Genomic DNA, 19,364 nt, shown 5'->3' on the forward strand with positions numbered 1-19,364 from the left:
TGATTTCTTTTAACGATGAGAGTAAGATTAAATATCATAATATAATATTATACCATCCGATTCACTAATAATACAATCATCATTTCAAATCCAATAAGAAAGAGAACAATAGAGAAGAAATATTAAATTTTAAATTAAATTTAAAAATAATGTTGGAAAAATAAAAAAAATGCCTTTGGATTTCAAGTTTGAAATTGGTAACCCATTCTTGTTGGGTAATGCCATCGGTTTCTTGGGTTATGCTGGTGCTTGTAAACTTCAACGTGTTCACTTCGTCAGAAGTAAGTAGGATAGTGATAAATATGATAGAAGGATTTTGTTGTTGCAAAAACGTTATTACGGAACATTTTGACTGGATTTAATTGTTAATGATAATTTTATGAATATATCGGATGATGACAATGATCTTTAAATAATTATTGTTAATATTATTATTAATTTAACTAAATAGGACCTTGGCACTTGATTACCACCATGTTGCTCACTGGTACTGGTTTCCAAGCTTATAGTGGAGCTCATGAAAGTTTCACTGATGATTTGGTCAGAAAGAGAAGACTGTACGTTCAAAGAAGAAGAAAGAGATTCAACTCCTCCGATGATGTTGCTGACAGAGTCAATGATGACAAGGACTTGTACAAAAACATTTCAAAGGATTTGGCTCAATAAGTGGACCATTACTATAGTAACATTTTAATTATTTACGATTTTCATAAACAATAAAAAAACCAAATATTTAAAATTGGGAAATTATCGAGAATTAAAACACTATATTAATAATTTAATTCTTTTTATGGAATTTTGATAAAGTGATTTTTCATTCTAACCATTCATCTTCATCATGTACGTGTATAATAATTATTTAAAACTTGAATATTATTATTCTGTATTATAATCTTCAATAATACGTCATTATAAATATTCGTAATTCCTCTTGATATTATTCATCATAACTGAACTGCATCCAAGAAAGTACTCTGTTGTGTGATGATGTGTTGAGCCACAATGCTGATGGAATTACTTTTGCTGAGCAAGGCAGCAAGACGTGTCACTTAAAAATGCCTTCTAACTTTTGTAAACGCACCTTGCCAAGCTAAAATCATTCACAAAAAAAAATGGATCTTGTTGACGAAGTTGCCCAACCAGCCGGTGAATTCTACCGTGCTTCTAAGAGATTTATTACTATTTGCAAGAAGCCAGATTCAAAGGAATTTTCAAAGATTGCCTTTGCTACTGCTATTGGATTTTTGATTATGGGATTCATCGGATTCTTTGTGAAACTTATCCACATCCCAATCAACAACATCATCATCGGTAACCAATAATTTCCTTTTTCTCCTTTATATTTGTAGAACACACAATCCCTAAACTTTTTGTATATTCACTTCCTCCCCTCGCTAACCAATAAAAGCGTAAAAAATTAAAAAATTATTAAAAAATTTTCATCATTAATTTTTTGCCGATCGCTTGGGAGGAAAGATTTTTCAAGTTTTCATCAGTTTAAAGCTGACTGATTTTGAATGCCAACAAATTGAATTGTGATCATGAAAGGTCATTCTTCTCATCGATAACTGTCTATTAGTGGTACCGTGACTCTCAAAATTGCAACGATATCAACAATGAGACACTGCTACCCACAAGTATACCGTGAAATAAGATGATATTGGAAATTCAATAGCAGCCTTACTATTTTCCAAACTCCAAAATTCCCCAAATAAGGCCAGCTTCTAGACTCTGTCCACTCACACAAACTTATTAATACATAAATTTTACACAAAGCAGTCCGTTTAAATTAAACTGTCAGCAAAAAAATGGTCAGAGCATTCTACATCGACAATCCTGAAAGATCAGTTACTTTGGAGGAATTGGAACAATCGGTGGGTGTATTGTACACTTTCATTGATAACAAGGACTATGAAACTCGTATTCAAGAAATCTGCAAGGAAAGAGGATACGGCCATCGTTCAATGGTCTACTTGTACAAGGAAAAGATGCCAAACATTGATGAAATGCTTCCTAAATTCTTTGATGAACATATTCATGAATTTGAAGAAATTAGATACTTTGTTGACGGATCAGGTATTTTCGATGTTAGAGACAAATCCGATGAATGGATTAGAATTCTTGTTGAAGCTGGTGATTTGCTTGTTTTACCTGCTGGTATTTATCACAGATTCACTTTGGATGATAAGAAGTATGCTATTGCTATGCGTTTATTCTTGGAATGTATGGCTGAACCTATTTGGACTCCTCTTAATCGTTCCGAACAAGGCATTGAAGAATTGCCATGCAGAAAGGAATATGTTAATAAGTTTAACTTGATTGTAAAGGCAATTTAAATGATTACATTCTTGGAAAAGCAAAAATCTTCAAATAAATTATTTATTCATCTTGCATTTCATCAACAGTTCTCTTCTTATTAACTTGTTCAGAGGAAAGTTCAGTAACTTTAACAACACCTCTGATGGCCTTTCTCATTTCTGAATGTTTCAAGGCGTGCAGAGCATTGGCTGTGATGAGAGATTTACCAACAACAAAACTCAATCCAAATAATCCAACCATATTGGCAACATCATGAGGAGATCTAATGAATGGAAGTTGATTAATATCTTGTACAATAGCTGTGCTCAACATTTTAGAACTACCATTCGAAAAGATTAATTGTTTAGCCTTAAAGTTACGAATCATGACAATGAGGAATTGAATCCAATTGGAAATACCAAACTTTTTCAATTCATCCTTGGAATGAACAACATCTCCATAACAAAATTCCATACAAATATTTCTCCTCAAAGCTTCCTTCAGTTTGTTCTTTGATTTTCTAATAACTGTATCGAGGGTTGTATCAAATGGAGGTCTAAAGCTCAAAATATCAATATTAGATTTTGTACAAATAGTACTCAAATAAGAAATCATATTATCACAAGATAAGTGTTGTCCAATTTGTAAATCCAAAGCAATAATATCAATTTCTTGATAAATTTCCTCCTCAAAGTTCATATTCACAAGTTTCTTGTGCAAATCAGAAGAATATGTCAATCGTGTAAATACTTTAAAATCCCTTCCTCCATCTTGATTAAATAATGAACAAGTAGCATTGGACTTTTTACGAAGAGGAGCAATGAATGAAATTTTAGAATCATGCTCCAATTTATCCAATGATTCCCTCAAATATTTAACAATTATTGGAAATGTATCTTGAATGATTTGATTTTGTTGTCCGATATTTGTAGAGTCAATAGTAATATTTAAACAAACTCCTTGCCAACCCACTTTTCCCAAATAAAAGAAGAAGAAGAATTTCAGATTATATATATTAAAAACCCCATATGCACACCACACGCGGTGATATTTGCAAATGGTGTGATTCATCATTATAAATATTATTATAATTAATAATACTGTGTGATGATGGAATTTTACATACAATTTCTCAGAAAACTACAACGATGAGCCAGTGACGACAAGTAACTATCCGATGTATCGGCTTTAATTGGGAAATTGCACTCCAAGTACATTTTGAATTTTTTTAATAACTTTTTTAAGAAAATTTGAAATTTTATTAAAATTGAATTAAACTTTATTGAACTCAATTGATTGGAATTATTGCTTTGGATATTTGTTGAGTAGAATGAAATCTGTTTTATTTGGAAAAATTCCTTTAAATTAATTTAGGTAACTTGTTAAATTATTTCAAACTCTTGGCCTTCTTTTTAGCAATTTGGTACAAATCTTCAACTGCCTTTCTACTCTTTTGTAATAAATTATCAACATCATTTTCCAAAGTCATTCCCTTAACACTGATTGGATCACCAACAACGATAGCACAACGACCTGGACGTGGTAATTTATGTTTCAATTCCCAAATGGTGTGACTTCCAGAGATGGCCATTGGAATAATGTCAGCTCCAGTTTGCAAAGCCATAACAAAGGCACCCTTACGGAATTCCAAGAATTCATCTGGATTATCACTTCTTCTGCCTTCTGGGAAGAAGAATACAGCACAATCATTATTGAGATAATTTCTCAATGTATCAAGAGCACGAGTGACACTTGACTTATCAGTGGTAGTATGTTCTGCCTTCTTGGATGTGAAAACAATTGGAACATCTCCAATCATTGACATGAGCCAACCAGCAATTGGAATCTTGAAAATAATATGCTTGGCAACCCATTTGGCTTCAATTGGAAGTGCAGAAATCAAAATAAATGGATCCATTCCACTTTGATGATTGCAAATGAAAATGACCTTCTTTTGTTTCTTTGGTAATCTATTCTTTGTTGATCCATTGGCATAGAATGTTTTAATATTCCAAAATGGATTAGTTTCAACAGCCCATCTATTAAAGTAACGGAACAACCATCCCATCAAACTCTTATTCCTATCAAATCCAAACAAAATGTGACATATATACATTGGTAATACAACAATAAAACACAAATTCCAAGCAATGAGTAATCCAATTGCAAAATAAGCTCTACAAAGCCAAGCACTAAGAGAATTGTCATCTTTTCCTGGATTATGAGCACGTTTTGTTTTGACAATAGGACTTGGTTGAGCAGTTGTGGCAATATCACTGGCAACAGTTGTTGTAGGACTTGTTGTGACACTGCTACTAGTAGAAGTGATACTAGTATTTGGTGATGGATTATTCTTGGTAGCTACAATTTCAACAGTTCCATTCACTGATTGAGTATTGGTGGATTCGGAAGATGATGACTTCTTTTTCTTCTTCTTTGAGATAGGAGTAGCAACATTTTCATTATTTGATGAGCTACTTGGAGTAACAGTTACAGTAGTAGTATTATTATTATTATTCTTAGATTGAACAGCAGTAGGAGTAGCAACAACAGGAGTAGTAGTAGTGGTTGTTGTTGTTGTATTGGCAGTGGTTGTATCAGATGATTTTTGTTTCTTCTTCTTTGAAGTATTTGATGAATCATTGGTAACAACAGTTGCATTGGAATTTACACTGGTACTAGCTACAGGCTTATTATTAATATTATTTTGAGATGGAGTAGTAGTAATTGTTGTATTGGCATTCTTACTTGTTTGTTGTTGTTTTACATTCTTCTTAGATTCATCAACAGTACTCTTCTCTGCAACAATAGATAATTTTGATGAGACCTTTTCCGATTGTTGTTGTTGTTGTGCTGATGGTGGTGATACCTGTTTTGTTGTTGTAGTTTTCGGAACAGCAGCAGCAGAAGGCTTTGATGTAGTAGTGGTATTGGTATTACTATTTGTTGTTTGGGAAGGCTTTGAATCAGCCTTCTTCTTGGTAGCCATTTTCTTGTTGTGGTGTTCAACACTCTTTTCTTTTCTGAAGAATCTTGTTTTCTAATGCGCGCCTATGTTTGATTGTTCATGGATACCATCAAAGAAGCACGTCACCTTTGATTATTGGCTGACATCGTTCATCATCGGAAGATTAGAAAAATTCCTTGTCATGAAGCTTCATCTCTTTTCTCTGTGGACATCAACATAATCAATTCAAAATCTGTTTCCATGTATTAATCGGTAAATAATAACAGATGTGTATTGGAAAACCAGCAACACACGATACTGTATTCAAAACAAATATTTTAAACAACTAAACAAGAAGGGACCATGGTCTAGTGGTATGATTCTCGCTTTGGGTGCGAGAGGCCGTGGGTTCGATTCCCACTGGTCCCCTTTCATTTTAAATTATCTCTGTAAACAGTATTTTGTTATTTTGTTTACCTTTTGCCTTCTCCTGCCTCAGATCTGATGGATAATCTTTAATTTTGATTTGTTTATTATTCTGATTAAGATAGATGGATCACGTTTGTTATAAATATTTCGTGAATTCTCATGTCAAAATTCTCACGTTCGATAGTTTCTTCTTCTCGAACGTGATCTCTTTTTATAAATAATTTATTATTAGCCAATCTAATATGTGAATTCATATCTGAAACTTATTTAATCTCGAAAGCTTAACAAACCACCATTTACAAGTTAAAAAACAATACACAACTCGATCATGTCTAAACAACTCATTCACGGCAACTATCCTGTCAATGGCATGCAAATGTCTTTCAATAAGAATTACTCTCTTATTTGTGCCTTTTTCATTCAATTCATTCCACTCTTCGTCTTGCATTTCCTTTTCAAACACCAATACCATCTTGCTCTTCAAGTCATTGTCATTCCAATAGTGTATCTTGTATGTGGAGGCAGATGGACACTCAACTATCATAATCTTCTCCATCAATTGAGCGGGTTAAATCCAATATTGGATATTTTCTTGGGGGTTGGTTTTGGCCACTTGTTATCTTTTGGTCCAGGTATGTTATTTCACAATCAATTAATATGTTTAACCAATCAATACCAGGAAAGAAAGGACATGATAGTCATCACAGAATCAATTATGGAGAAAATGACAAGAGAATTTCATTAGAGAATATTGAAGATTTAAGCGAATCAGATATCGAATACCGATTGAACGAAATCTTGGCCAAAGATGCTGACTTTTGGTGTAAGAGTTCATTGAATCGTTGGACTCTCTTCTTGAGAAGTTCCCAATTCGAAATGAATTATATTCAATTCTACTTGAAGAATGTTGAGAATGCCAAACAAAAACTATTCCCAATTTACATGACAAGATTGGCTCTCCTTCTTTTGCCTTACCTCTTCTTGAATCCAATTCTGTACAGCATACATTTGGTCCTATGTCGCTTGGTTATGGCTTTAATTTTTATGGTCTTTACTACATTGTCACACGAGAAGGGTTGGTTTGATGGTTTTGTGGCCAAATTTTATCCTTTCCAAAAGTGGTTAGATGTGAATGTCTTTTTAGAGTTGTTGATTGGATATCATGTGCATCATGTTAATGAGCACGATAATCATCATACTTATCCTAAAAGAGATGTCAGTATCTTGGCAAACATGTTTGAATAATTTCACTCAATCAATATAATAATCAATCAGTTCAATAAATTTTGTTCCAAATTTACTAATTTCCATAAGTCTTTTCCATCTTGTACATTTCAATAAATTTCCTTACATCCTTAGCTGGTGTTTCTTGAAGTTTGAGGAAAAATTCATGATCTGGATATATTTCTCCCCCCAATCGTTCAAATGATTCACGATAGATTCTTCTCCACAATAGAGTTGTCATGGATACATCGGCATGAGCTCTATGGGCATTAATAGACCTACCCAAACCAAGGTTTTCTACCAAGTTACCCAACTTGTAATCTGGTTGACCTTGAAATAATCTTCTTGCAAGCTTTAGGGTACAGAGTGTGTTTGTAAAGAGTGAATGTGATATAAAGTCGTCAGGTTTGTGAACTTCATTATTGATAATCTTATATCTCACAAATTCATTGTAAATCACACTAGCATCAAATCTAACATTATGCCCAACTACAAGGGATGGTTGTGAACTCAAAAAATTATATAATTGTGAAAGAACTATTTGGGGAGGAGGTGAAAGGTCAATCATGGCTTTTGTAATCTTTGTAATTTCTTGAACTGGTTCTGGTATATAATCGATATCAGCATTAACCAAACTGGTAAATGAACTGATTGATGTACCATCGACAATTCTTGCACAAGCAACTTCAATCATTCTGCAATAACTGGTATTGGTTGATGTACCTTCAATATCCAAAACTACAACATTATATCTGGGAGAAAACAATGGAGTGGTGGAAGTACTCGACGACGACGTCGAATAATTATTCATCATCATTACATTAAATCCAATCTTTCCGAAACTGTGTTGATTCATCATTGATTTGTTCTTCAACCCTCCTCCAAGGATAATTGAATAAAGACTCCTCTTGTTACCACTCATCATGATTGTTTGTGGTGAAGAAGATTTTACAGCACAATTCAATCCATTTGCTAATTTTCTCATTTTTTTAGATTTGAAAAAGGCGCCAAATTATTATCCAACACAATTTTTCAATCATTATTAACCAAAGATTTTAGTAAATGTGTAATAGTATCAAAATAACATTTTAATGGATTTTCTAAGCAAATATCGGCAATCTTCAAAAGTGGTCTGCATTTGGGTAGAGACAAACTTTTTATGCCAGACCTCAATTATTCAAGTTAATGAAACGTTAAAAATCAACAGTTTAATCCTTCATGTTGTAACCAAAATGACCATAAGCATGCTTTGATATCCTCATTCCTTTGAAAGTCAAATAAATACACACCTCATCACACTCCCGATATTTTGAGCAATTCGTTGACTAATCGAATCCACAGCTCGACAGACAACTTTAAAAAAAAGCATAAAATCTCAAAGCGTGTGCTGTTACAGTAGAGTTTGATATTTATAACAACATTCATAAACGTGAGAGGAGCAAGTACGGGAGTGTGTGGAAAAAGAATAATTTGGAAAGGGGAAGACAATTTTCAAAATTAGTGAAGAATTTGATAGTTAGTTAGGAGGATTTTTATATAATATATAGTAAATAGTGTGATTTACAAACAGCAAGACATATAAATAATGGGTAATTGTGGTTCAAAGAGGGAAACACCCACAACAACATCAGGATCCGATAATAATATGATTGTTATTGGAGGTGGAGGGACAGAAAAGGCTGAAGCCTATGCTCAATTGGATAATGAAAATGAATTATTCTTTAAATTATTATTATTGGTAGGTTGAAAGTTAGAATAGTGTCGGAAATGCTAATCACGATTCATAATCATGATTTAATTTTATTATTAATTGAATGAATTGATTGGATATTAAATTTTGATAGGGTGATAGTGGTGTAGGAAAATCGACGATTTTATCAATGTTCAGTGATCAAAAGTTTAATCCAAGTCACATTTCTACAGTTGGTGTAGATTTTAAAACTGTTCATTTGAATGTTTCTGGAAAGACAGTGCAACTCCAAGTGGTAAGTTTTCAATTCATTATCTAGTTGCATTTACAGTTGATAATAGTGGGATACTGCAGGTAGGTTTTCATAATTTAAAGAATTTGAATCTAGATATTTTGTAATTTCAATCAAATATCATTTTATTACTTGAATTTTATGAAATTTAGGTCAAGAGCGATACAGATCCATCATAACTGCCTACTATAGAGGTGCTCATGGTATATTACTTACATTTGATTTAACGAGACGAGAATCATATGATAATATAAGGCGTTGGTTACAAGATGTTCATAAACATGCACATCAACATACCAAGACAGTTCTTGTTGGAAATAAGAAGGATGTGGAACATATGAGAAATGTAACGAGAGAGGAAGCAGAAGAATTAGCCACCGAATTAGGTGTTAGATATTTCGAGGTCAGCGCCAAAGGAAACGATGGTATAAAGGAAGTATTCGAGGATATTGCCCAACAATTAATTGACTCACAATAATGTAATAATATTAAATTAGTATATTTTAATTCATTCGAAACTCTTTGTAATTATTATTGATTAAAATCTCTAGTTCAATAAATATTTGCTGAACAAATACTAAAATTACAATAATTTATTACTTTCCAATACGTAATAATAATTAATAATTGGAAATTCATTTGATTTTTCCTCATGAACAAGAGTAAATTTCATCTTGTCACACAATCTAATCAAACCATACTGCAAACTCGAAATCTTAATGATTATTGCTGAGGCATTTGTTTCTTTCAATAGATCCTTGATGGTCACTTCAAAGAGTTGTAAAGCTACGTGAAAATTCGGGTCGACCCATTCATCTTTGGCAATATTAATGTGCTTTTTCAGAGAGAAATCAGTAATTTCAATGACACGAGCTGCATTAGTGAGATTTCTCTTTGTACTGCCACTGCAGAAAATTAACTTTTCCAAAATGAATTTAGAGATGGCCAATTTTTCAACACTTCCATCCTGTTGAATTTCATATTCTAAATATTTAATATGTCCATGAACAATTTGAGGTAACTTGTTGAAAACAGTCTCCTCAGAATTTTTCCAACTCTTATCAATGATTAGATATTCGGTAGAGAAGTAATCTTCATGAATGTCTTGCTTATTCCTATATTTTTCCAAATTTTTTCTCGTTTCTCTTTGAATATATCTCAGAATCCAATAATATTCAAAGAAACTCAAAGCCAACAAGAATACAGTAAATGAGAAGAAAAACACCATGATATAAAATACACTGGACAAGGCAGTACTATTCCTTAAAAAACTAATGAAAAAATCCATAGTACCCATTTGTGAAATATCTCCCTTCAAATTCATTTCGTTGAGGGCTCGATTTGTTATCGAATTAAACACTGAATTTTCCATAAAATCCCCAACCCAAGAAAATTTAACAAGAGCAACCATACAAATTGCATTCATTACAACCAATCCCAACAGGAATACCAACATTTTAAAAGGTCCATAATAATATTGCATCAAAGAGTAGAAATTATCAGTGTGATCAACTTTAGAATTCCAATTCAGAGAAAATAATGATTGATGTGAATGTTTCCAATACTCATCTCTCGATGATTGTTCATCCTCTTCGGCATCAAGCAGAAAATTATATTGAATGCCATATTCTTGATTGTTTTTCTTCGTTCCGACCACTCCATCATTACTCTTGAACAAGATATTAGGAAATATATTGGTAGGAAGTGAATAATCAGACAAGAAGGAAATATCCTTCAAATGCAAAGACAATTCAATTGGTAATTGTTTTTCATCTTGTTCGGAACATGATGAGAAATGAGAGAGAAACTCTTCCTTATTCACTACTGCAACTTGACTCATTTTTTTGTATTTATTTTTTTTAATGTAATACAAATTGTAAACATTTAAGGATAGAGTCTTTCAAAAAGGTTAAATAACAATTTTAAAACAAAATTAGTCTTTCTAAAATGTGAAAGAATTTACTTAGTTTTCATATTGGATTCTGGCTAGGAAAGCATGATGTGAAATATTGTTTAACTGAATGAAATGAATCAAGTATTTATTGGAAAATCAAAAGAAGGAATGATATTCAATTAATTGGAAAATAACAAATTTTCTAATTAACAACCCAAAACACTCTTGGCCTTAATCCAGTGGTTATCACGATCTTCCTTACCATTGAAACCACCATTAATACGTTTAGTACAGGTATCAAAACCAGTTTGATCACATCTATCAGCATATTGACTCAATCCAGCACGATTCCTATATAGAAATATGATAAATATGTCAAATAATGAATATTCATTAACACTTACCAGAACCAAACAGCAGTACGGAATCCAATATCTGGATCAGCAGCTCTAGTTGGATTATTTTCCAAATCAACTCCGAGAGCTTGACCAGCTGCACGATAATTGGCTCTACCAGTAATTTGAATTGGACCTCTTCCCTTATACTATTGTTCATTGAAATTTAGTATATTAATATAAAGAAAATGAAACTTACTCTAACACCATCACCAGGATAGATATTTCCCAAATCCTTTCTTCCTTCATAAGCAGCTCCAGAAGCAAATTCAGTAAACCCTAATCAATTAATATTAATATGAATGTTAATTATTAATATTCAGAGTGCATAACACTTACAATTCAAATCACCAGATTCATGGGCAATTTGAGCCAAGAAGGCAGTCATTCTACAACATGTACTAATTCCTCCTTCGGCCATGGCACTGTTCAAAAAAGTAATGTATTGGATAGCCTTTGTACCGGACAAGTTTGGCATGATAGCTCTCAAACTTTGAATGCTAACAGATGCTGAGAATGAAGCATAGCTCTTAATAGTAACAAAGTTAGAGGCAACATAACCAGAACCAAATGAACCAGAAACAAGATACCTTTTTTTGATTAATCAAACCGGACGGATATGAAATGAATGTGAAAGAACAAATAAGAAAGTGGACGGACAGGGTATTTGATTGTTGTAATCGTTCATATACTTTGTTACAGATTCATTGAAAGATTAATTTACATACCATGTGTATCCACAACCGTTTTCCATTTGACCACCGAATTTAACTTCAACACCATGAGGGAGTGTGGTCATGAGATTATAATCGGTGCATGGACCATCTCTCACTTTTAATCCGGATGGAGCATTCACAATCAATGTGTCTCCGTTTTGCAAGCCAAAAACAGCTTGACACAATAATATGAAGGCAATTAAGGCCGTAAACAATTTCATTTTTTATATAGGCTGCTGCCAATGAATGGTGCAGCAAACAACTCCAGCTATTTGTGAATTGCATCATTATGCTTCTCATCATTGGCTGCGCTTAATTAAAGCCCCGTTGAACACCTGTGCTGCTGATTTATAGCACAAGATCTTATTGAGATTTACAGCGCCCCCTTCCAATGGAACTAATAATTGGTGAAAATAAAATCTTACAGAGTAGTCGACTGTAAAGAGGAAGGCAGGTGGGATATATACTGGTATTGGAGTCGTGGATTTTATTGAATTAATTTCTTCTTACCTTATTTCTAAAGCACACCACAATAGTTTATCAATCCACTGAAAACCAAATTGATGGAATGCGATTCATGAAGAGAAATCAACTTGCTGTTTCGGATTGGAATGTTTAAGACAAATTGCACCAAAATTGTGTTCTAAAGAAAGGATTGATTCAAATGAAATTTTTGGAACTGAAATTTCTAACCATGATTTTCTAACATCCTTCAACTGGAAATTCGAACATCCAACCATTGATTTTAATATCTCAAATATTCATACTTGAAAGAAATTCCTCAATCAAATAATCTTTACAATATTCATAAACATTTGCCAAGTCATTTTTTTAAAATTGAACCAGCACCAATGGTGCTAACAATAAACTATTTAGATTTTTAAAATTGATCCAATTATATAAAATCATTAATATCATCACTTAAATTTGTATAGAAATGGAGAAAATGAAAAATTGAAATAATTTAAAATTAATTTTTTAATTCATTCCAATATTCCAATGTACTTAGTTCTTGTATCCAATAATTAATAATTTCTACCACGAATAGCTTCTCTCAATTTATCATCAGTCTTAGTCTTGTTATATCTACAAATTGGATAAGTAACAAATAATGGTAAGAAGAATGACCAAGCACCCTTCTCTATTGTTGCAGCCCATCTTTCCTTTCCCAATCCTTTAAAACGTAAATTTACAAATATCGACACAGGAATTGCAATACCTGCAGAAATTAAAGAAGCATAGGAGAAACATTTGGTTCCGAAAATCTTGTAGAATAATCGGAATGTACTAAAGTTCTTCATTTGGTCATCAGTGAGTGGTTTTCTAAATTCATTCTCTTCAAACATTTCTCCAGTTTGTGATTTTGGTACAGGTTCCACAACACTCAGATCGTTAGCAAGTTGTTCCGAAGCTGTTGATTCTTCATCCGAATTTAAAAATCCAATGAGTGAATTTTTATTTTCTTGTTCCTTTGGATCACGAATTCCTTGTTTTAATTTATAATAAATAGGTGCACGGAGTTGAAAATTCTTCTCTGGAATGTGCAATTTTGTTGTGATGTATTCCTCTATCGAATTTCTGTCCATTTTTTTTATATTTTGAATTTTAATTAAATTGATGTCTTTATTGGGAATAAATTAGTATTATAATGTTTGCAAATGTTAAATATTGAATTGAAATTGGCCTAGGGTTTCTTCTTTTCAGAAGGTGGTGCGAAATAATTATTCTTTGTTTTTGGTTTTGGATTTGTTTTTGGATTTCTTCTTTTTGGACTTTCGAAGACCTTTCTTTCTTTCTTTGAAAGTTTGATGACATCCAGTACAAATATATCCACATTTGGATATTTCATCAAGGTGGAAAGAGTATTCGTGGAATACTGGTGGAGTGACTTCGTATTTGGTTGCCATGTCTGGAATTGGTAAACCACACGCAACACAACTACTTCCCATATCCTTTCTCACTTTTTCATTATCTCCTTCAGTAATTTCTGGAAGGCTCGTAAGTAGGGTGCTTTTCTTGTGTGAGTAGAGCTTGTCCAGCATTGCTGTATCATCACCAAATTCTATCAATACAGTAGATTCATCAATTCTGTTGGCCTTACATCCAGTAAGATAGAATTTGGTTATATATTTGGAACCATACCAAGTAAATTCATCCGATTCTTTGGTAAGGAAAATGGTTTTAACAGCGTCATTGACAGCAATCCTTTCCAGTCTTCCATTTCTGAGAATTTTCAGTATAGATTTGGCAAATAATGAACGTTTCTTAAAGTAAATATTTACATGGACAGCTTTCAAGTCTACAGAACTCGTCACGATAAATGTTGGATTGGTAGTGAGAATAGACTCACCATCAATACAAAGCTCCACTGTTGTAAAACGTTCAAACTCTGATATTCCCATCAAATTGTAGTTGTGTTGATCAATTCTTGAACACTTTTTCAAATCGAACATGGCATTAAACTTTAAAATGAATATTTCAAAGTCTTGAATTGCATACATATCATAAGCTGCAATGTCTAGATTGATAGCATATTCTTTTTGCCATTCATCCAATATTCCAACATGATAATCGAAATTAGAGTCCAGGTTTTTGCCAATAGTAAGTGGTACCTCACCTGTGGCATAAATTGACGAATTAATAATCATCTCAACACCAGTAATGAGAGCACTCAATCCATCCACAGTCCAATTTAAATTAAAGTCGAATGCATCTATATCCTTGTATTGATCTTTAAAATAACACCTTCTTTCATCGAGAATATCTTGAATACTTTCTTTTTTCAATATTTCTCTGAACCTAGTTTCAAAGTATTTACATCTAGTTACAGCTCCAGCGAAATGGACAGTTTTGATATTCTTTTGTACAATAATTAAACAAAGGGGAACCATCATTTGGTGAAGGGCTTCTTCAATTTCTTTCTCCAGAGGCACTAGTTCTTCAATTAATGAAGAACTGTTACTCTCAAATTGACTGGCAAGAATATCCAGTGTTTCTTCTCCGTATTTGGATTGTATTACTTTGTGTACAATAGACATTCCTCCAACCTCACCATTTTTAAATGTAATCTCTGGTATTCCATCTTCTGTAAATTCTACAACACTGATATCTAGAGTTAAATGACCTACATCGATATAAAGTGTTGGTTCTTTCACAATATCAATCTGAGAATCGCAATAGTATTTCAAGAGTACAAATTCTTCAATCACATACAAGTGCTCAAAATCTAGGTCAACCTCAAATGATGCAAGGGCCTTCATTAGACAATTTCTGTAAACTTTCTTAATATTTTCAGTGGTACCAGTTGGACATGTTAATATGAAGGCACTAACATTTGACAATTCGCTCACTACTTTTCCATTGACTTGTGATTTTTTAGTTATACTTTTTGTCAGCAATTCTTTAATAAAGTGATATATTGCATTGCTGACAGTAACCTTCTCGTTGTTAACTTTAATCGCCAGAGCTTCTTGAACAAGAAATAATTTCTTAATATTCTCCAATTCCTTCCATCCATCATTTTCTGGAGCTTTTTCAGCAACAAGAAACTTGGTACTACCCGAAGTTTTACAGAAAATCCTTGATGGATAAAATTGATGGGTGTCAAATTTCATCTGTACTGATGTCACACTAGGTTTAGATTTCGAATTAATTACTTTAAACTTTGCTCCTTTAACAAAACTAGATCCAATATCAAGGGCAATAATTGTCTTTTCCAAATAATTTCTGTAATCAAAAAAATCATTCAGTGGTGGTTTATCTTCGGTATAGTCAAGAGAATTAGAATCAATTGTGATGGAGGTATTTAGTTTAACTTCCTCACAATAATCCGTTTGTACTTTCCTCTTTTTCCGAGTCTTTGATCGTTTACTAGTATTATTTGATTCACCATTATTTTCCTCTTCCTCATTATTATTTGCATCCGCATTAATTCTATCATCAGTTGTTGATACCGATGAGGAAGCACTTGCTTTGGATGATGAACCCGAAAAGTCATCAGCACTTCCTTCTTCCAATACTTGTGATGATGAGGAAGCGCTTGCTCTCTTCTTTGGCATTTTTTTTGGTAAATTCTTTTTAAATTAAATTGTTAATAATGAAACTTCTTTTGCTGGCGCCAAATAATAATATTAATAATCGAATGTGACACAATTTTATTTTCTCTTGAATAATCTGGACATGAGTGAGTTGCCAGTTCTTTGCTTACAAATATCAGAGTAGTATTTACGGAATTGTTCATTTGATATAGAAGCCGATATTCTGTTAACATCACCAATTGCTGCAATACCTGGTTGTTTACCATTGTAGAATAATTTGTCCATCATGGCAAGGATATCATTCTTTGAAACAGAATCAATCTTTTCTACAAGGTAATCAACTCCAAAGTATTTGTCATTCCACATTAAATCGTTAACAGCATTGAGAACCAATGTTGAGTTGTCTTCCAAACTGTGAAGGACTTGGGATTTGTATTGTTGCTTGGCTTGATCCAAGAGGGCATCGTCAATATATTCAGGCATCTTGGCCAATAAAGTTAAGATTGCAACTGGGAGTTGACCTGGATTCAATTCTTCATGATTAAGACTTGCATGGAATGAGAAAATACCAGTATCAGAATAGGCAAAATGTTGAGCAATCATATTGTGGAATTGATAGGCAGGTAAATAATGTCTATTAATTACAGAGTAAATACCCTTTCCTGGACCTCCACTTGAGAATGAATCACCTCCTCCCAAAAGTACTTCCAAAATATTTGCAACAAATAAATTATCGCTATCCTTGTATCCAATACCTTCAAATGAAACTGCATATGATGTAGTTGGTGGAATATTTTGTAAATAGGCAGATTGTGGTCTTTCCAAAAATTCAGTCATGACTGAAGAAGGATTCCAAACTGGTTTGGCAAAAGCAACTGGTTCAAAATTGTTAGAGAGGGCTCCTGGTGAGAAGTCCATATACTTTTTAACAAGGGATAACATCTTGTCGTGTTCAATACCAATCGATGAAATAGTACACCTCTTAGGAACATAGAATCTATTGTAGAATTCATAGAGCATTTCAGGTGTAGCATCTTCCTTAATGGATACTGAAGGATTTCCGAGACCTCCTTCCGAGTTGGTTCCAAAGCATGACTTTAAAATGCAATCTGTCAATACATTAGAATTTGCAGGAATTGCCATTTCAGTTTCTAAATTGTATTTCAATAACTCGATAGCATCATCGATATCTGATTGGTAAAACTTTGGATGTAACATTGTGTCAGAAAGGAATTCAAATGCCAATTCTACCTTATCCTTTGGACAAGTGATAAAGAAGGAATGGCTTTCGTATTCAGATGTTGATTCGTATAATACCTTATCTTCCAAATTTTCCTTCACATAATCTTCGGAAAACTTTCTACTGTGAGCGAAAGTTAATCTATTGATAATTGTTGAAATTCCTCTTTCTTCTGGTTTTTCATATCTTGGACCAGCTTTGAATGTGACGCAAATATTAACCAGATTAGAATGTTTAGAAAATGTTGAAACTCTGAGACCATTATCAAGGGATGAAATTTTCAAATCTTTAGCATTAAAGTGAATTCCAGGAACAACATATTCAAGAGAAACCTTATCACTAAATAATGATTGTGTAAGATTTGGTAATTTTGGTTTAACATTATTAAATGATGGAGCATCTCCGAGAGTCAAAATTTCCTTGTTGTTTTTCTTTTTTAAAAGGTCCTTCAATTTTTGTCTATCAAGTTGAGAAGCAGTTTCAAGAACAGGATTTTCGGAATTAATACTACTCTCCTTCAACAATAAATTATTTGAAAAGGATCTAGTACAAGTAGAAGCGGATCCACTACTCAACAAATTTCCCGAAACTATTGGATTGGTGGCCTTGATAGCCGAGGCCTTTCTATTCAACAATTGATGCACAAGAAAATTAGCTGCTGTCTTGTTCATTTTTTTTATCGAGAATTTAAAAAAATTAACTAGATAAAAATTGATTTAATATTCAATTTCCATTGTCCTAGGTAATGAAGAAGTTGATTGAATTTAGATAATTTATTAATAACAGGTTGTGTGTTGGTAAAATATGCTAAAAGTACGACTATTTGGTATTTCTACTCACTTCAGGATGTAATAATTATTAAAATTTGAATGAAGGAATTAAACAAATGAACCTCCGTCGAGAAAAAGTGCATTCATGATTATTCAAGACCTCTATTTTAGTTCCTCAAAAATCCTCAGAGAATAAAAACCAAATTAATCAACTTGATGTTGGCAAAATTTCAAGGTTAGGAGGTGAGTGATTGCAGAGTAAAGAACCTCTATTACATTTATTTACAATATCAAGAATTTGCACTACTGTTTCGAATGACAAATATGATTCAAGATCATCACAAACCAGCAAACAAACTATGATCTGAGGAAGGATTACAAAAACACTTGTGGAAATTATTATTTCTCATAATTAACACCCAATTCAAAAAAGTACAAATATTCAAACTCGACATTCCAATAAACCTAGGTCAGCCAGACAGCAATTATTTGATCATTGTGAAAAAAATATGAACAAACAAAGTGTTGTCCTCACTTTTGCAGTTATCTGCCTATTCTTCATTCATAACCTGAATGCAATTTGGCCTTCTCAAATTATTGACCTTCGCAACTGGAAATTAACACTTCCTGTTGGTGAGCCTGGAGATGCTATGGAAATTAAACAACCAACCTTGGATAGATACTCTCTCAATCCATATTTTGGTGCCACTACTAATAACACTGGTGTAAGATTCAGAGTGCTCATGTCCAACGTAACCGTCACAACTTCCTCTAATACCAAATATGCAAGAAGTGAATTGAGAGAAATGGATTCTTCAAATCCTAGTAGCACTAAGGCAGCTTGGAATACCACGGTTGGTACTCATACCATGATTATCGATCAAACCATTACAAGATTACCAACCACTAGAAAGAAGGTTATTGCTGGTCAAGTCCACGATGCAGATGAATATGTTGTAACCATCCATTTGGAAGGAACCAAGCTCTATATCAATATCGTAGGAGTTGGAACCACAACCATTTCCCAAAATTATATTGTTGGCACAAGATTCCAAATCAAGATTCAAGTTAAGAATGGAGTCACAAGTATTTATTACAATAATATGAATACTCCTATTTATTCTATTACAAAGAGTTATAAGGGAGCCTACTTCAAGGCAGGTTGTTATGCTCAATCTAATTGCGAATTTGAGGGAAGTTTATGTGGAAAATCAAATAATTATGCTGAAGTTGTAATTCATAACTTGACCATTACGCATGAATACCCAAGCGTTCAAGCAAGAAATGGAATTCTCAATGGATGGTTTGCAAATATGATTACAAGTGATGGTGTTAGTTTTGGAACCTCTGGTTTGATTCAATTGGTGTATTCATGTTTGTTGGTTTTCTTATTTGTTATTTTTGCCTAAATGTTAAGAAGAATGCAATTAAC

At 33.0% G+C, this 19,364-nt stretch overlaps 12 protein-coding genes and 1 non-coding gene across 13 annotated transcripts; 6 read left to right on the top strand and 7 right to left on the bottom strand.

Annotated features, from left to right (window-relative positions):
• Positions 1-164: 164 nt before the first annotated feature.
• NAEGRDRAFT_79287 (uncharacterized protein) lies at positions 165-763 on the top strand. Its single transcript, XM_002678454.1, has 2 exons — positions 165-281; positions 452-763. Exons 1-2 carry the CDS (start codon positions 170-172, stop codon positions 664-666), a joined length of 327 nt encoding a protein of 108 aa, XP_002678500.1. The 5' UTR covers positions 165-169; the 3' UTR covers positions 667-763.
• Positions 764-1,811: 1,048 nt separating this feature from the next.
• NAEGRDRAFT_5137 (uncharacterized protein) lies at positions 1,812-2,258 on the top strand (the record flags this gene model as incomplete). Its single annotated transcript, XM_002678455.1, has 1 exon — positions 1,812-2,258. A coding segment is annotated over one exon (447 nt), but the record flags the coding sequence as incomplete, so codon positions are not given.
• Positions 2,259-3,685: 1,427 nt separating this feature from the next.
• NAEGRDRAFT_66137 (uncharacterized protein) lies at positions 3,686-5,287 on the bottom strand (the record flags this gene model as incomplete). The annotated part of the gene is made up of 1 exon (XM_002678567.1): positions 3,686-5,287. The coding sequence occupies one exon, from the start codon at positions 5,285-5,287 to the stop codon at positions 3,686-3,688; it is 1,602 nt and encodes a 533-aa protein (XP_002678613.1).
• A 315-nt stretch (positions 5,288-5,602) lies between these two features.
• NAEGRDRAFT_t247 lies at positions 5,603-5,674 on the top strand. The gene has a single exon. It is a non-coding gene; the product is annotated as a tRNA-Pro (tRNA).
• A 328-nt stretch (positions 5,675-6,002) lies between these two features.
• On the top strand, positions 6,003-6,919 carry NAEGRDRAFT_66138 (uncharacterized protein; the record flags this gene model as incomplete). The annotated part of the gene is made up of 2 exons (XM_002678456.1): positions 6,003-6,306; positions 6,354-6,919. The coding sequence occupies 2 exons, from the start codon at positions 6,003-6,005 to the stop codon at positions 6,917-6,919; spliced, it is 870 nt and encodes a 289-aa protein (XP_002678502.1).
• Positions 6,920-6,974: 55 nt separating this feature from the next.
• On the bottom strand, positions 6,975-7,883 carry NAEGRDRAFT_66139 (uncharacterized protein; the record flags this gene model as incomplete). Its single annotated transcript, XM_002678568.1, has 1 exon — positions 6,975-7,883. One exon carries the CDS (start codon positions 7,881-7,883, stop codon positions 6,975-6,977), a length of 909 nt encoding a protein of 302 aa, XP_002678614.1.
• Positions 7,884-8,266: 383 nt separating this feature from the next.
• NAEGRDRAFT_79288 (rab family small GTPase) lies at positions 8,267-9,392 on the top strand. Its single transcript, XM_002678457.1, has 4 exons — positions 8,267-8,636; positions 8,743-8,883; positions 8,930-8,942; positions 9,033-9,392. The coding sequence occupies exons 1-4, from the start codon at positions 8,484-8,486 to the stop codon at positions 9,356-9,358; spliced, it is 633 nt and encodes a 210-aa protein (XP_002678503.1). The 5' UTR covers positions 8,267-8,483; the 3' UTR covers positions 9,359-9,392.
• A 71-nt stretch (positions 9,393-9,463) lies between these two features.
• Positions 9,464-10,720, bottom strand: NAEGRDRAFT_66141 (uncharacterized protein; the record flags this gene model as incomplete). Its single annotated transcript, XM_002678569.1, has 1 exon — positions 9,464-10,720. The coding sequence occupies one exon, from the start codon at positions 10,718-10,720 to the stop codon at positions 9,464-9,466; it is 1,257 nt and encodes a 418-aa protein (XP_002678615.1).
• Positions 10,721-10,980: 260 nt separating this feature from the next.
• NAEGRDRAFT_66142 (uncharacterized protein) lies at positions 10,981-12,106 on the bottom strand (the record flags this gene model as incomplete). Its single annotated transcript, XM_002678570.1, has 5 exons — positions 10,981-11,125; positions 11,179-11,318; positions 11,369-11,448; positions 11,509-11,759; positions 11,898-12,106. 5 exons carry the CDS (start codon positions 12,104-12,106, stop codon positions 10,981-10,983), a joined length of 825 nt encoding a protein of 274 aa, XP_002678616.1.
• Positions 12,107-12,910: 804 nt separating this feature from the next.
• NAEGRDRAFT_66143 (uncharacterized protein) lies at positions 12,911-13,471 on the bottom strand (the record flags this gene model as incomplete). The annotated part of the gene is made up of 1 exon (XM_002678571.1): positions 12,911-13,471. One exon carries the CDS (start codon positions 13,469-13,471, stop codon positions 12,911-12,913), a length of 561 nt encoding a protein of 186 aa, XP_002678617.1.
• Positions 13,472-13,606: 135 nt separating this feature from the next.
• NAEGRDRAFT_66144 (uncharacterized protein) lies at positions 13,607-15,943 on the bottom strand (the record flags this gene model as incomplete). Its single annotated transcript, XM_002678572.1, has 1 exon — positions 13,607-15,943. One exon carries the CDS (start codon positions 15,941-15,943, stop codon positions 13,607-13,609), a length of 2,337 nt encoding a protein of 778 aa, XP_002678618.1.
• Positions 15,944-16,039: 96 nt separating this feature from the next.
• On the bottom strand, positions 16,040-17,833 carry NAEGRDRAFT_66145 (uncharacterized protein; the record flags this gene model as incomplete). Its single annotated transcript, XM_002678573.1, has 1 exon — positions 16,040-17,833. The coding sequence occupies one exon, from the start codon at positions 17,831-17,833 to the stop codon at positions 16,040-16,042; it is 1,794 nt and encodes a 597-aa protein (XP_002678619.1).
• A 608-nt stretch (positions 17,834-18,441) lies between these two features.
• On the top strand, positions 18,442-19,341 carry NAEGRDRAFT_66146 (uncharacterized protein; the record flags this gene model as incomplete). The annotated part of the gene is made up of 1 exon (XM_002678458.1): positions 18,442-19,341. The coding sequence occupies one exon, from the start codon at positions 18,442-18,444 to the stop codon at positions 19,339-19,341; it is 900 nt and encodes a 299-aa protein (XP_002678504.1).
• Between the last annotated feature and the right edge of the window lie 23 nt (positions 19,342-19,364).

This window comes from Naegleria gruberi (assembly GCF_000004985.1).
Source record: "Naegleria gruberi genomic scaffold NAEGRscaffold_17, whole genome shotgun sequence".
Lineage (NCBI taxonomy): Eukaryota > Heterolobosea > Eutetramitea > Acrasida > Naegleriidae > Naegleria > Naegleria gruberi.